Consider the following 13,366-nt stretch of genomic DNA (forward strand, 5'->3'; position numbering starts at 1 on the left):
ACATTGATGCACATCAAAGTGATTTCATTGAGGTAGGAACTATATTGTCATGAAATGGTGAGTACAGAGCTGGTACTCCAGCGGCCTGTGCTCTAAGTTCTGGAGAAGTGTTTGTCACTCAGGTAGTGAGCAGCATTCCAGTTCTGGCACCAGGAGTGCAACATGCACTTCACAAAGCAAGGTTACAAGGGGATGGACTGTGCTGGGGACCCTACTGGTGAAAGAGAGATTTGCATGGACTTCCACAAAAGAGATGGTTGTGGGCATCCTTTGAGCAGGTGCAGAGAGAGGCTCCACTAAGCCAAAATGCACTGGCATGGTAGATGCAAGCCAGATAGGATGCTTGCTCTCTTGCTTTACATCAGAACTGATTGTTGTATGTTTGCTCTTGACAAGGAGAGGATTCTTGGTCCCATGTTGGTTTGTGCTTTCATTTTTGTCAGCCTGCTGTGAAAAGGCAGAAACATAATTAGTCCAGTCAGTATCAGTTGTGCTTTAAAGCTATGAGCACTTCTGAATCCCTATGAAGGCCACTAAGGTAGCTCGTATACGATGCAATTCCTACAATGTAAACTAGTCAGCATCTACCTCCTCTTCTACTGGATTTTAAATCCATGGTTGATGATGTGAATGCTTAAGTGTGAGCACCCTCCCTGTTTAGAAAATCAGGAATCCCAACCCTGGGGAAACATATAAGCAATTCATCTTTATTCTGAAACCTCTGAGCATCTACAGCATTGCTGTGATGATACAGAAAGGAAACCATCTTCCAGTGTGAGATTTCTGATGTCAAGGGCAAAACACTATAACATTCTGGGTCATCTAACTGCATTTTTCTTCCTGTGCAGAATCTTAAGGAATGAGTGGCTGTGGAAAGTGATTCTGTTTAACCAGATCTGAGGAAAGAAGTAGTACGAATGATGGTGTTGGCAGCAGACAGACTTGCAGCACTGGGAGCCACTGTCAATTTAGTAAACTTGGGATCACATCAGGTGCTTGTCTGATTCTTGGATTTAAATCATCATATTTGCATGTGGTCTACCTATTGCATTCAGTGCTATGTATATGTATGTTATGGCATTATGACATTTTTGGTAGCTAGCTATCAATTTATCAATAGTCCTGTAACTACACGATATCTGCTGAAATCAGTCCCTCCCCAGACTGTCCAGACAATCCAAATGCAAACAGATGTTCTCTGCAGCAGGGAGTTTGATACTTTTAACTGCAGGGAAGCAGTTTGCAAAAGTAAAAGGACTGAGTTTTTCACCAGAAAAACTGGTGAAAAAAAAATGTTTTCCCATTTTTCTCAGTAGCGAAGCGTGGGCATTAATGCATCATTCATCACCGAAGTCTCTATATTAGAGAGGCAGCTTTTGCAAGGAAAATATTGTCAGACAGAAAGAGTTATCTATCTAAGGTATTGTAGTGGTTTGAGCCAGGTTTTCCCCCTGAAACTAGGAAAGTGGTAACCCCCAGGGGGTGGTGACCCTTGGGGCTTGACCCAATCAGTGCTCCTGCAAAATATAAACATATCTCTGGAGACCGGAAAAGAAGCAGTGGTACTTGTTGTAAGAAGAAGAGGTGGCCATGTTGTAGAGGCCACGAGGAGAAGGGGCTCCGGCCCCTTGGGGGCCTCTGCCCCCCTCCCAGCCCCGGTTGGGGGGCTGCAGGGACTCAGAACTGAACTAAGTGCTTGTGTCTGAGATGCTGAAGGAGTTTTCTCCACTGCGAGTGGGTGACAGAGTAGCAGGGACAGCAGCGTCCGAAGAGCAGTGGCAAAGAGCCAACTGATAAGGACCAGAAGGAGGAACATAAGCCAGTATGCTGCATGGAAGACACAGAGATGTCTGAGGAGAAAGGAAAGCAGAAAGGCAGCACCTGAAAGAGGACTGAGCCAGCAGCAGGAACAGAGTTTCGGGGTAAGAATTGGATAACCCAACCCCCCAAACTCACTGGAGATTCCTCTGAGAGAGAGGAGGATGATTGGACTCACTTGGAAGAGTCTTGGAGTGCAGTATGCACTACAGAGAGGAGCAAGAAGCTCAGACTGTCCTGAGAGCTAAAGCCAGGACGGCCAAAGGAATGTGTGTGGAGGGGGTGACCTTGGGCTTCCCCCCCCCCCCTTGCTGCAGCTTCAGAGAAGCTGGCAGCCATCTTTGAGTCAGAGCATGGGAGCTCTGCACAGGGGCTTGATTTCCCCTGAGGATACCAGACTGTCACGAAGACCCCTGTGCTTCGTGATATGACCGTGGTGTAGCGGCCATGTCTGGGGTTACGCAGCCCATGGAAAGACCCCCGTTTTGAGGATGGAGGGCCGAGGGGCTTGGAGACCCCCTCGTGTGTGCTGGCAGAGAGCCAGCAACTACTACTGCTGCCTGGAAGAGAAGAAGAGAGCCTGCTGCCTAGAGAGAGACCTGCTGCTCAGAGACTGGAAGGGGTCTTTTCTTCTTCTTCTCTCCTGGACTTTTATCTGGAGGGAGAAGAGATTTGGCCCATTGTAAATATTATTGTCATGGTAGAGATAGATATAGAGTTAAGATTGTATGTAGTGTATTATAGTATTTATTTATTTGTATAGTCTTTGTAATATATTCCTTCCCCCCATATTGAGTCTCGTGTTTTTGTCTGGAAAACCCATCTCACATGGGGTTGAGATGTGGGAGGGGGGGAGGCTAGGAATCAGAACTGGATTTTGGGCCTTGCTAAAACCATGACAGGTATCATCGTTGGCTTTGGGAGCTTCCGGCAAATGATGCAAGCTATTTTCTTAATGATTGTTGGAAAGCAAAAATTAATCTCTGAGAAATCTTTGTCTCTAATTTACTTACCTTACTGTAGCTGGGGGCTCTTTTCTGCCCTGGGCAGACATTTCTACTCTAACAGGAATTCAAAAGTTCAATAGTAGTGATTCCCTTTTCCTTTTTCTGAGGCTTCTGGGGAGGATTCTGAGAGTCTTGGCTCAAGGAACTTATAGTACAGCAACACTTTAATATTTCAGGTTATGTAGTTTGATAAAGAAAGCAATTGGGCCGTGAGGAACTCTGTTCTGCACACAGGTACATTACAGGATTAGTTTAGAGCCTTAACCTGTTTTCAAATCAGTCTGACATAGCTGCTGCTGCTTCCTGCCAGCAACACTTTATTTTGTTTCTATATTTGAGGCTATAGGCCTCCTGCTCTCTATCTGTGGTGAAATCAAACCCCAAATTAATTTGTATAGCTTTTGACTATTTCAGTGTCACAACAGACGCTCTAGCACGCATTCAGCTCTGTCTTCTCCGGTGCTGGGAAGTAAGAGTTTAGTAAGAAGGGCATTTTTGACAATAAAATGTTAGAAGAGCTCCATAAAGTCCTTGCAGAATCTAAACAGGTGGGGAAAAAAAATCTTAGTTTCTCTGAATAGGTTAGAGCAGGATCCAGTCAAATTTGTGCACCTAATGGAATCAAAGCCAATTGAGAATGTAGAAGTATTTTCAATACTGAGATTTCCAGGGCTTTTTGTACATTTATTTTCAAAGGGTTTTTTTTTCTTCATTGCTTTCTCCCCAGTTGCCTGATGGCCAGGACCTCCCACTGCCTCCTGTGATTCTTGGGGAACTGGGGAAGGATCCACAAAACCTCACCATATGTTTTTATGGTCACGTGGATGTGCAGCCTGCCAAAAAGGAAGATGGCTGGAACACTGACCCTTACACACTGACTGAAATCAATGGTGTGTACATAATCTTAAGTTTTTTAGCATTATTTGAATACACGACTGAGATTCTGAGTGGGAGGAGGCTTCTTGTATATTTAACCAAAGCATGAGGAATTCTCCAGTGGAAATCTTGCCTAATATTTGGTGTGGAGGAGCCTCGGGATGTTACAGCTGCTTTATAGAGTGTTCAATAGAAAATCCATTTCTGCTTAAAAATTCTTGTTGGATTTTTGCATCAACCATTATCCTCCCTCACACCTCCTACTCTCGCTTCATGCCACTTTAGTACTTCCACCTGCCACACTGGAACTAAAGAGCATTGGTGGTGGAAGAACATGAGCCCCCCTTTCCCCCCCTTTAATGTAATCATCCTTCCACTGCAGTCAGCTGACTAAAGGAATAAAAATGACAAGGTCAGCAGCTAAGTAAGACCTCAGAAATCCTGATTCCCAGACCTATGCTATAAACATTAGGTCACCCTTTCTCATCAGCTGGGACCAATTCCAAACAGCCTTACTGGAGTAATTCTCCTGCCACATTTGGTGTATCCAGTGGTGGCAGGAGAATTACTCCAGTGTATCCAGTGGGGACTGCTACAGAAGTTTATCAGTGTACATGAAACTGAAATCTGTCCCTGTGTATAACTGTACAGTTGAGAAAGAAGTTGCATACCTAGATTTGTAGCTTCATGCTTCTGCCATGGCATTTATCTGTAGGGTTTTTGCTGCTTGTTACCTGGTTTGGCTGATGTGTCTAGAAGTTGCATACTGTGCAAATTCTTCAGGCATGTCTGGTATGAACAAACAGTTCCAAAGGGAAAAACTCAAGCTCAAAAATTGGCAGGCAATAGAAACCACAGTATGATGTAAATAAAAGTAAGGAAATGAAAAAAAAGTGCACCAGTCCATTGGGAAGCACCTGAACACTCATCACCATATATAAAATGAGTCAATGAAATCCTGAATCTTTCAACACTTCACCTCACTTCACACATCACTACAGCTTCTGTGGACACTGGAATTTTCTGATTACATTGAAGTAATGCTTAAAAACATCCCTCTTTTCTTTTTAAGGTAACCTCTATGGGCGTGGAGCAACAGACAATAAGGGACCTGTTTTAGCTTGGATAAATGAAGTGGAAACATTTAGAGCCTTGAAATTAGTAGGTATTAATGAGGACTTCATTATTATTGTTAATTATTATTATTATTATTATTAGTTCTTACTATTTACTAAATCTCTGGAGGGATGTATTTGCATTCCTGTGAGTTAGACAATACATCTTTGACCCAACAGAGTACACACATTTTGAAATAATAGCTTATTTCTACTGCAGCATTTAGGCAACTGGTTTCACTCCAGTAAGAATTTTTCCTTAAGCATTTCTATTTTGAACAATTTGTATGCAATGTAAATACAGTATTGCTGTCATTGCCCTGTGGAGGAAAACCCATGGGGAAGCATTCAATATGCATTGCATACATTACACAGCTTTGATACCCTATTCTCTTGAGAACTTAAAATGGTAAAATAACAGATATCACAGAATGTTCATGAAGACTCCTCTCTCCTGTTACATTCTGCTGATCCTTGGTTTTGTCTGCCTACAAGATACCTTCACTTTATGTGTCTGCATGAAGAGAACAATTATCTAAAAATGCTCTTACATAAGGGGCTGTTATGTCATCAATGGATTAATCAAAGGAAATGCTTTGAATGGGTGCATTAACCAAGTACCAATACAATCACTCAGAGTCTGACATATCCTAAGGACAAACATTTGCCTGTATTATTACAATGACCAATATAGTCATCTTCAAATCATTTAATAATTTTGGGATACTTGTATCCCCAATACAAAGCTAAACCAACATACATTTTAAACTTATAACTTGGTTAACTAGCATCCTTTAAGGTGAATTTGCACTACATGTTCTTTTAGAGTGCTAAGGAACAGTTTTGTGCCGTTTCTATGACTTTGTGGTACAAATTGAGCATCAAGTCGGGGTTTTTTAAAGTCCTCTTGCAGGGTTCTGAAAAGCACATTTTTCTTGCATCTATAGTACTGACTAGACCTCGGTGTCTCTTAAGTGCAAGCAAACACACATGTTATTTGCCTAAAGAGTAGTTGTTGTAAGTAGATATGGTCGTGGGTCTGACTTTATGCATCTTTCCAATTTTTCAAATCACTATGTAGGTATTTTGACATTTTAACAAGCAAGCAAAAAGAAATCTTTGTCTTTTGAAGCATTTCTAGAAAACACCACAGGCCATCAAACAATATTCATGAACAGTTTGTTTCTAAAATTTTTGTGGCTGGTCAATGAACCATCAGTGACACAAGTTCATTTTATTTTACACATTTGTTCTTGCCTTTAATCTGAACATTGAATCAAAAGAGAAAACATCATAAAAACTGCAATGAGAAAGTGAATTGTAACAGGAAACTAAGTTGAAATTCATATCCCCTACGGATGTGTCAGCGTTTCCAACTCCTACTATTCCATAATAAAGGGTCTCCTAATTATTCTTGGAAACGCATCCGTATCAACCAGCAGGCATGCAAATTCATGAGTGCTAAAAGGACAGTTATAGTAGAATCAGTGGCAACATTTTTATCACCATGTAAATCTGGTGATAGAAAACACGCTGGGAAAACCACAGCCAGTGGTTCCTGCATGGGCAGTAAGAGTGGAAATACAAGAGGCAGGAAGTACTCTGTGAAAATGCAACTGTTATTACACATTTAGAATTTCCAAAGCCATTAGAGTATTGAATAGCTCTGAGAGAAAGCCCAATGAGACATTCCAGAAAATTTTCAGAAAAAACACACAAAAAAGATATCACTCTCCTTCAAAACCAAAAAGTAGATAAAAACATGAGGAAAAGAACAAGTTTTTCTGGGAACCTATATGTGTCTATCACTGGATGTTCTACTGAAGCAAGATATATATCCTACATCCTTCTTTTCCTAACACAATGTTACATCAAGCCAGTCTGCTCCTATTTTAAAGCTTATTTTTTTGATTTTTGAAAATGCTTTTTTCTCACCCAGACTTTTCTAACATTAATTTAGGCTATGCCAGTGAACTTCAGGTTTGTAATTGAAGGCATGGAAGAAGCAGGGTCCTTGGGGCTAGAAAACTTACTTGAAGAAGAAAACCAGCGCTTTTTCTCTGATGTTGATTACATTGTAATTTCGGACAACCTCTGGCTCAGCAACAAGAAGCCTGCCCTTACATATGGGAGTCGGGGAAATGCCTGCTTCTTTGTGGAGGTAAAGGACACAGGTTCATTTGAACTGAGCCTCTGACAGGGAGCAGTGATGTAGCCATAATTACATCTACATGCAGAGAACGACTGAGGGAAAGCTTAATATTTACAATTACAGAGCTTTCTTCTGCATCCTTTTTGGCTTCTACAGATTTCCCCCTTCATTTCAGTTCAATTAGCCTTATTTACTTCCATTAACTTCTCTTCAATCATCATTTCTCCACTTACCTATCTCCCCTTGATCCCTTTCCTATTCCTTTACTCTCCTGCCACTCTTCCACTCTCTTCTCATCCTCCTCTCTGCACATCAACTCTGCTCTCTTGCAGCATCATTCCTACACCCCCCCTCCCCCCTCCAACTCTCTCCAAAACCATTTCTTCTGCTGCTCTGCCCTTTTGCAGCAGATACTGCTTAGTGCAATGAATCTGCCTAAAGGAACTCAGTTTATCTGGATGTTTGGGTTTAAAAGCCACACAAGATTTTTGTAAGCATTGACAGGAATGAATAAAAGTGCACTGTAGCCAACGTGCTATATTTAGCAGCCAACGTGAGCTACTGTAAAATGAGGAGCAGAAATTTCTCATCTGGAAATGCTTCCTGATGAAGCATAAAAGGAATTCAGAGAGAAGATTACAGAACCCGAGAACTAAAGGAAAATCTGCATTAACCTTTATGCCTGAAAAAGAATGAATTTTTTTTTTAACCAAAAGAGCCTTGGCAGCCTTGATTCAATTCTTCTAAATCTTGGTTAAGAAAAATGATGCTATTAAAACAACAAAAATTATCTCTGCCTGCTACTAGACAGTTGGCTGTAATGAGGTTTTGAGAAGAATAAACAAGTTCATTGCAGGAAAATATTTTATGATAAACTCAAGTATCAAAATGTGTGTGGAAAAAACTTATTTAATAACGCAAATGCCTCTATTCTAAAGCCATATGATTCAAGAGACCTATAAATTTTTATTTGTTGCAATTTGGAATGAAGGTTGGACATATATTCTTAATATAAAACAATTAGGATACATTCTTGCCTTTGTTATGAAGATTTTGCATTAAATAAAAAGGATAGACACCTCGAAGAATTTATTCTCCAATGTTAGAAACAGTAATATGCAACTGTTTCACTCATGATGTATTTAATCTTACTGAAGCAAAAGAGGGAATCGAAGGGAATCCTTATGGTTGGGTACTGGAACAGGCTCCCCAGAGAAGTGGTAACAGCATCAAGCCTGACAGAGTTCAAGAAGCATTTGGATGATACTCTCAGGCCCATGGTGTGGCTCTTGGGGATGGTCCTGGGCAGGGCTAAGGGTTGGACTTGATGATCCTTGTGGGTCCTTCCAACTCAGCATATTCTGTGATTCTCTGAAATGTGTAAGTGCTATAGACAGCTGAATTTCTCTCTCTAGTGGTTGACAACAGAGCCTCATTTCTCTTTACCAAAGTGTATTGTTCCTGACATGATGTTTTCCATGTTTTCCATTTTATAAATAGAAACAAATAATCATTTCTATTCATTTATGGTCTCATTTAAAAAACTGAAACCACCAGTCTCTGTGGACAACAAACACTCACACAAGAATAAGGTGGCGAGCGTTTATATGTAACCAGTATTTTTGGTACAGGTTGAATGTGGCAGCAAAGACCTTCACTCCAGAACTTTTGGAGGCATCATTCATGAGCTGCTGATGGATCTGATAGCTCTGCTGGGTAATAACACACACCACTGCTCGTGAGTAACTGGGAAGCAGTGGCTAGGGATCAGCCTAACAAAGATCAGTACCATGTTTAATTGACCTGAATAAGGCAAGTCTAATTGAAGGAAGATTTCCAAACCTCAACATAGCTATGGTGACAGCAGCTGAGGAAGGGAACATCCCCAGTAAGGCCAGGACTTCAAACATGTTAAGCTGATGTCAGTCATGTGTCAATTAAGAACATTTAAGGATTGCTGGCAAGTTTAATACATACACATATAACAAAACCTGGCTTTTCAATGATGATTTGTGTCTCAGGATGATGTTTTCATGTCAGAAGCTGGGCTGACATACCACACACTACACACAAACAGCAGCTCAGTAGTTTTTTTAATAAATACGAAAATACATCAAGTTTGATGGATGCAAACAGTTGTTAGTTGTTGGGTTTACTAATTTGGTAAAGAGCTAGGTAGAAGCAAAAAGGTGTTATTGCTGCCAAGTGGAAGACAGAGGTTCCACTTGTACTGATATCTCTATCTTATTTTGTAGACAGCCTTGTGGATCCTACAGGTCGTATTCAGATCCCTGGAATATATGACAGCATTGCTGCCCTGAGAGAGGAGGAGAGGAAATTATATGAATTGATTGAATTTGATCTAGAGGAGCATAAAAATAATAGTGGTGTGAAAAAATTCATCTTTGGCACCAAGGTAACAAAAAATCTGCATAAATACTCTGCAGAAAGAATTTAAATCACTCATTTGTAGCATTTATGTATAAAGCCAAACTGAAAGATATTTTCAGTCAATGGCAAACTCAAAATAAAGTAGCACTGAGAAGTAAAAGATAAATAAAATTAGTCTGCTGAAGATATAAGGCACTGCATCTGGGGAAAGTGATATGAAATATGAATAAGCAATGAAAAGGAATAATGCAAAACTAACAGTACTGCTCTCCCTTCATTGCCTACCCCTTCTCTCCTGTCAAGCCTAACCAGCCAAACAAAATAAGCGTAAAATGTCTGTATTTAGGTTACATAGTAGGAAAGAAGTTGTATTCAGCTCTGAAAAACAGGAGGCAGCTTTAGGGAGGTATGTTTTGCATGGGTTTTATTTGTTTAACACAGATTTTGATGTCTGCCAAAAAAAGCATCCAAAGCTATAAGCCTCTCCTTACCAGCAAATTAAAAATTATATTCTAAATAAAAACCAGCAGGTAAAGGCTGGCTTTGAAACATCTCTCTGCACAAGAGTAGGAGCTGGGGGAAAGGAGTGATTAATTTTTTTATCACTGACATAATTATACTGGTATAAGATGTACTAACGTGGATGCTTTTATTTCCATGAAAAAGCTAAACCTAGACTGTAATAATCAGTAATACAAAAGTATAATGTAACTACACCATCTGAGTTTTGATACTTTACCTATATGAGGATGAAGTGGTGCAAATTTTATGTGTAGATAAAGATCTAATCTCAAAACAGGAGTAGAAGGAAAGCAGCAGCACCTTGAGGTGCATGAAGACCAGTTAATAATTCATATATTTCTCCTATCTTCCTTAGAATAATAATTTTCTTTCCGCTCTCCATCTTCTCCAGAAAAACTTGGTTACTGAAAATTATCATCTTACCTATTGTATTATTTAATGTTCTTTAGTAGAATTTCTTCACTGATATCATCTACGAGAGGTCTGGCTGAGAGGTTTTTCCCATGATTAGTTCTGGGATAAACAAACAGTCAGATCAGAACTTGTTCTGATTCTACTTTGCACTAGAAAAATTTACTATCAAGATACTTTAAGATAATGCTCCGTTTCTCTAATTTGGCATGAAAAATTGTTATCATCCAAATCTTTCTATGACTCAAAGTAGTAGTATTTTTTTAAAATGAAAATATATGTGCATGGGTTTAAATTAAAAATCAAACATCTTTAAAATACAGAGGTCTCCAAATACAAATTTTAGGATGGTAAAAGCTTGTTTCTTCACATTAGTTTATATAAACTATATAGTGAATAGCTCAGTGTTATCCCTCATATTTTCAAACAAGGTTTTCTGAAGGAAGAAATACTTCTACACCTGTGGTGTTACCCTTCTCTCTCTATTCATGGGATTGAAGGAGCTTTTCATGAACCAGGAATTAAAACGGTAATTCCAGCAAAAGAAATTGGCAAATTCTCAATTCGTCAGGTCCCCCACATGGACCTTTTGGTTGTGAAACAACAGGTAAGAGACAAACCTTTTCTTTGGCCTCTCTTGTGTAAACTAGGTCCCTCTTAGCACCTCACAAATTTTGACTTGCAGTAAACTGAATGTTTCTAGCACTGATTTGTTTCCAAGAGAAGTGGGAATGTGGGTATAAGCTTGAGTTGCAGGAAGATGAAAGCTTCTGACTGCAAAGTGTTTTCTCTGCAGGTGGTGGAACACTTGAAGGGTGTCTTTTCCAAGAGGACCAGTCCAAACAAACTGAAAGTATCTACGCCTTTGGGTTCAAAGCCCTGGCTTGCTGATGTTAATGATCTATCATATAAAGCAGCAAGAAGGGCAATAAAAACAGGTGTGTTCCTTCTTTTTTTTTTTCACTTCCTAATGTGTCTGCAGGTGTGCAGGGGAATCAACAGAGAAAAAGAGGTTTCCCAATTCAGTGCTACAGCCCCTTACCCCCATAATCTCATTGATTTTGATAGAACAAGTCAGCAACATCTTTCACACCTTGCTAAACTGGGGCATGTTTAATAGGAGTAGCCAAAAGAACCTCATTTACTTATTTTTGTGCTGATAGGAAACCAGAGGTTTGTGGAGTACAGCTGATTTGTGAAATCAGTTGGCTACACACTCAAAACCATTTCTACTTAGAAGGTCTTAGTATCAGCTATCTGCCTAAATATATGGTAACAGAAAAAAAGCACTTTGGTTTCATTTAATCATTAATTCATTCTTCCCATGTATTTCAGTTTTTAGAGAAGACCCAGATTTTATTCGTGATGGTTCAACAATTCCTGTGGCCAGAATGTTCCAGACCATAACGCAGAAAAGTGTGATGATGCTTCCAATTGGAGCAGCTGATGATGGGGAGCACTCTCAGAATGAGCAAATAAGCAGGTTTCTTTTATTTGTCTCTTTGTGTTGTTAGAGAAGGAAGGAGAACTGAAGTCCCTTGGTACCCATGAATGACCATGGCTGGATGGGAAGCTTTACCGTGCATTTGACAGTCCAAAATTCCTGTCTCCAGCAAACTTTTTGCTATGTTAAGTAGAAAGCAAAATTCCCAATCTATTGCATACTGCTATATGCTTTTCATTGACTGTCTACACAGTCTTCAAATACATCACACTGGCAATTTTCATTTCACTGGCAATGAAATTTGCCTCTAGTCTGAAAGATGGTGATGTGGATGGGCACTCTTCTGTCACAGCATTTATTTTGAAGCATGTGAGTTGTAGATATGCAGGCTCATGGCTATGTAAAAATTTTGATTGTTTTATGTAAAAATGGCTATAAAGATGTATCTATATTTCAGGGACCAAAACTAGTGTAATTATATAAAACATAGCTTAAATTGGCACAAATAGCCACTGCTCATTCTTTGAGGCACCATGGCAAGACACTATTCAACATATTGCCTGAACACTTGTGCAGCTTCCAAGTCTGCTCATGCTGAACTGCAGAAACTGGAGAATACTACAGTAATTCTCAAATTGCTTTCTGTTTCCCCTCATTACAGCCTCAACACTTATGGCTACAGACAAAAACAATTTGGGGATGTAACACTGGAAAAATTTTCAGAAGTGAATCCTTCACAGGACTACCAAATTGAAGGATGTCCAGCATTTCTGTGCACTGGGTCCTTTTTTGGGGTTACCAAACTTGCAAATTCCTCTGAAGATTCTGAAAACTTCACTAGATTATATTGCTAATTCTAAGAGCAGAACAGCCTGACGGACTTCATTGTCTTTTTTTCCTTCTTCACAGACACAACTTTATTAAAGGAACCAAATTGTTTGCAGCCTTTTTCCTGGAGATATCAAAGCTACATTGGCACTTACATGAAACTTCCCACACAGAGACTAACAACTGATAGAGGATCACAAGAAAATCAGCAAAGCACTGTTTTAGTCCTAAACTTTCTAACTTCCTGATCTGGAAAAACATAAATCACATATTCAGTGGGTAAGAATTAGTGGGGAAAAAAAATAAATGCCTTGCTATTACTTGGCATACTTCTAAATGCCATACACCTGTGATATGGTCAATCAAGTGATCTTATCCCCAATCCTATAAAATAGGGTTAGGGATAATCCATTCTTGCTGAATGGAAGATGTTATTTAGTTTCAAAATTCAGGACAAAGGGAATTTTTACATCTGTTTTATTAAAATTATTTCTGTTTTGTAGTATCACCACCTTCATGCTGCCTAGCTCATATTCCAGTTTCTGAATATAAGCAATATACAACACTGTAGTTTCCTCCTAACTATATACAAAATTTCATTTATGTAATTCTTTGAAGAAAGATCCACTACCCAATTAATCTCTTCCCTGTCCTTCATAGAAGGTTTTAAATAGGAAATGCAATAGAATTGGTTTGTTGAATTTGATGTGAAGACTTGCCTATTAAGATCTATTTATGGGTATAATCACTGAGGTCAATAGAACTGCAATAGTAAATAAACATTTCCAGGTCTGGATTCTGT

The 13,366-nt window shown here is 39.5% G+C and overlaps 1 protein-coding gene across 1 annotated transcript; it reads left to right on the plus strand.

The window, feature by feature from the left end:
• LOC113964831 (beta-Ala-His dipeptidase-like) lies at positions 1–12,776 on the plus strand. Its single transcript, XM_027677559.1, has 11 exons — positions 1–32; positions 849–992; positions 3,553–3,715; positions 4,774–4,862; positions 6,777–6,977; positions 8,600–8,684; positions 9,224–9,384; positions 10,735–10,899; positions 11,089–11,230; positions 11,628–11,775; positions 12,646–12,776. Exons 2-11 carry the CDS (start codon positions 918–920, stop codon positions 12,749–12,751), a joined length of 1,335 nt encoding a protein of 444 aa, XP_027533360.1. The 5' UTR covers positions 1–32; positions 849–917; the 3' UTR covers positions 12,752–12,776.
• Positions 12,777–13,366: the final 590 nt, after the last annotated feature.

Source organism: Neopelma chrysocephalum, unplaced genomic scaffold, assembly GCF_003984885.1.
Source record: "Neopelma chrysocephalum unplaced genomic scaffold, ASM398488v2 Primary Assembly neopelma1_22b, whole genome shotgun sequence".
NCBI lineage: Eukaryota > Metazoa > Chordata > Aves > Passeriformes > Pipridae > Neopelma > Neopelma chrysocephalum.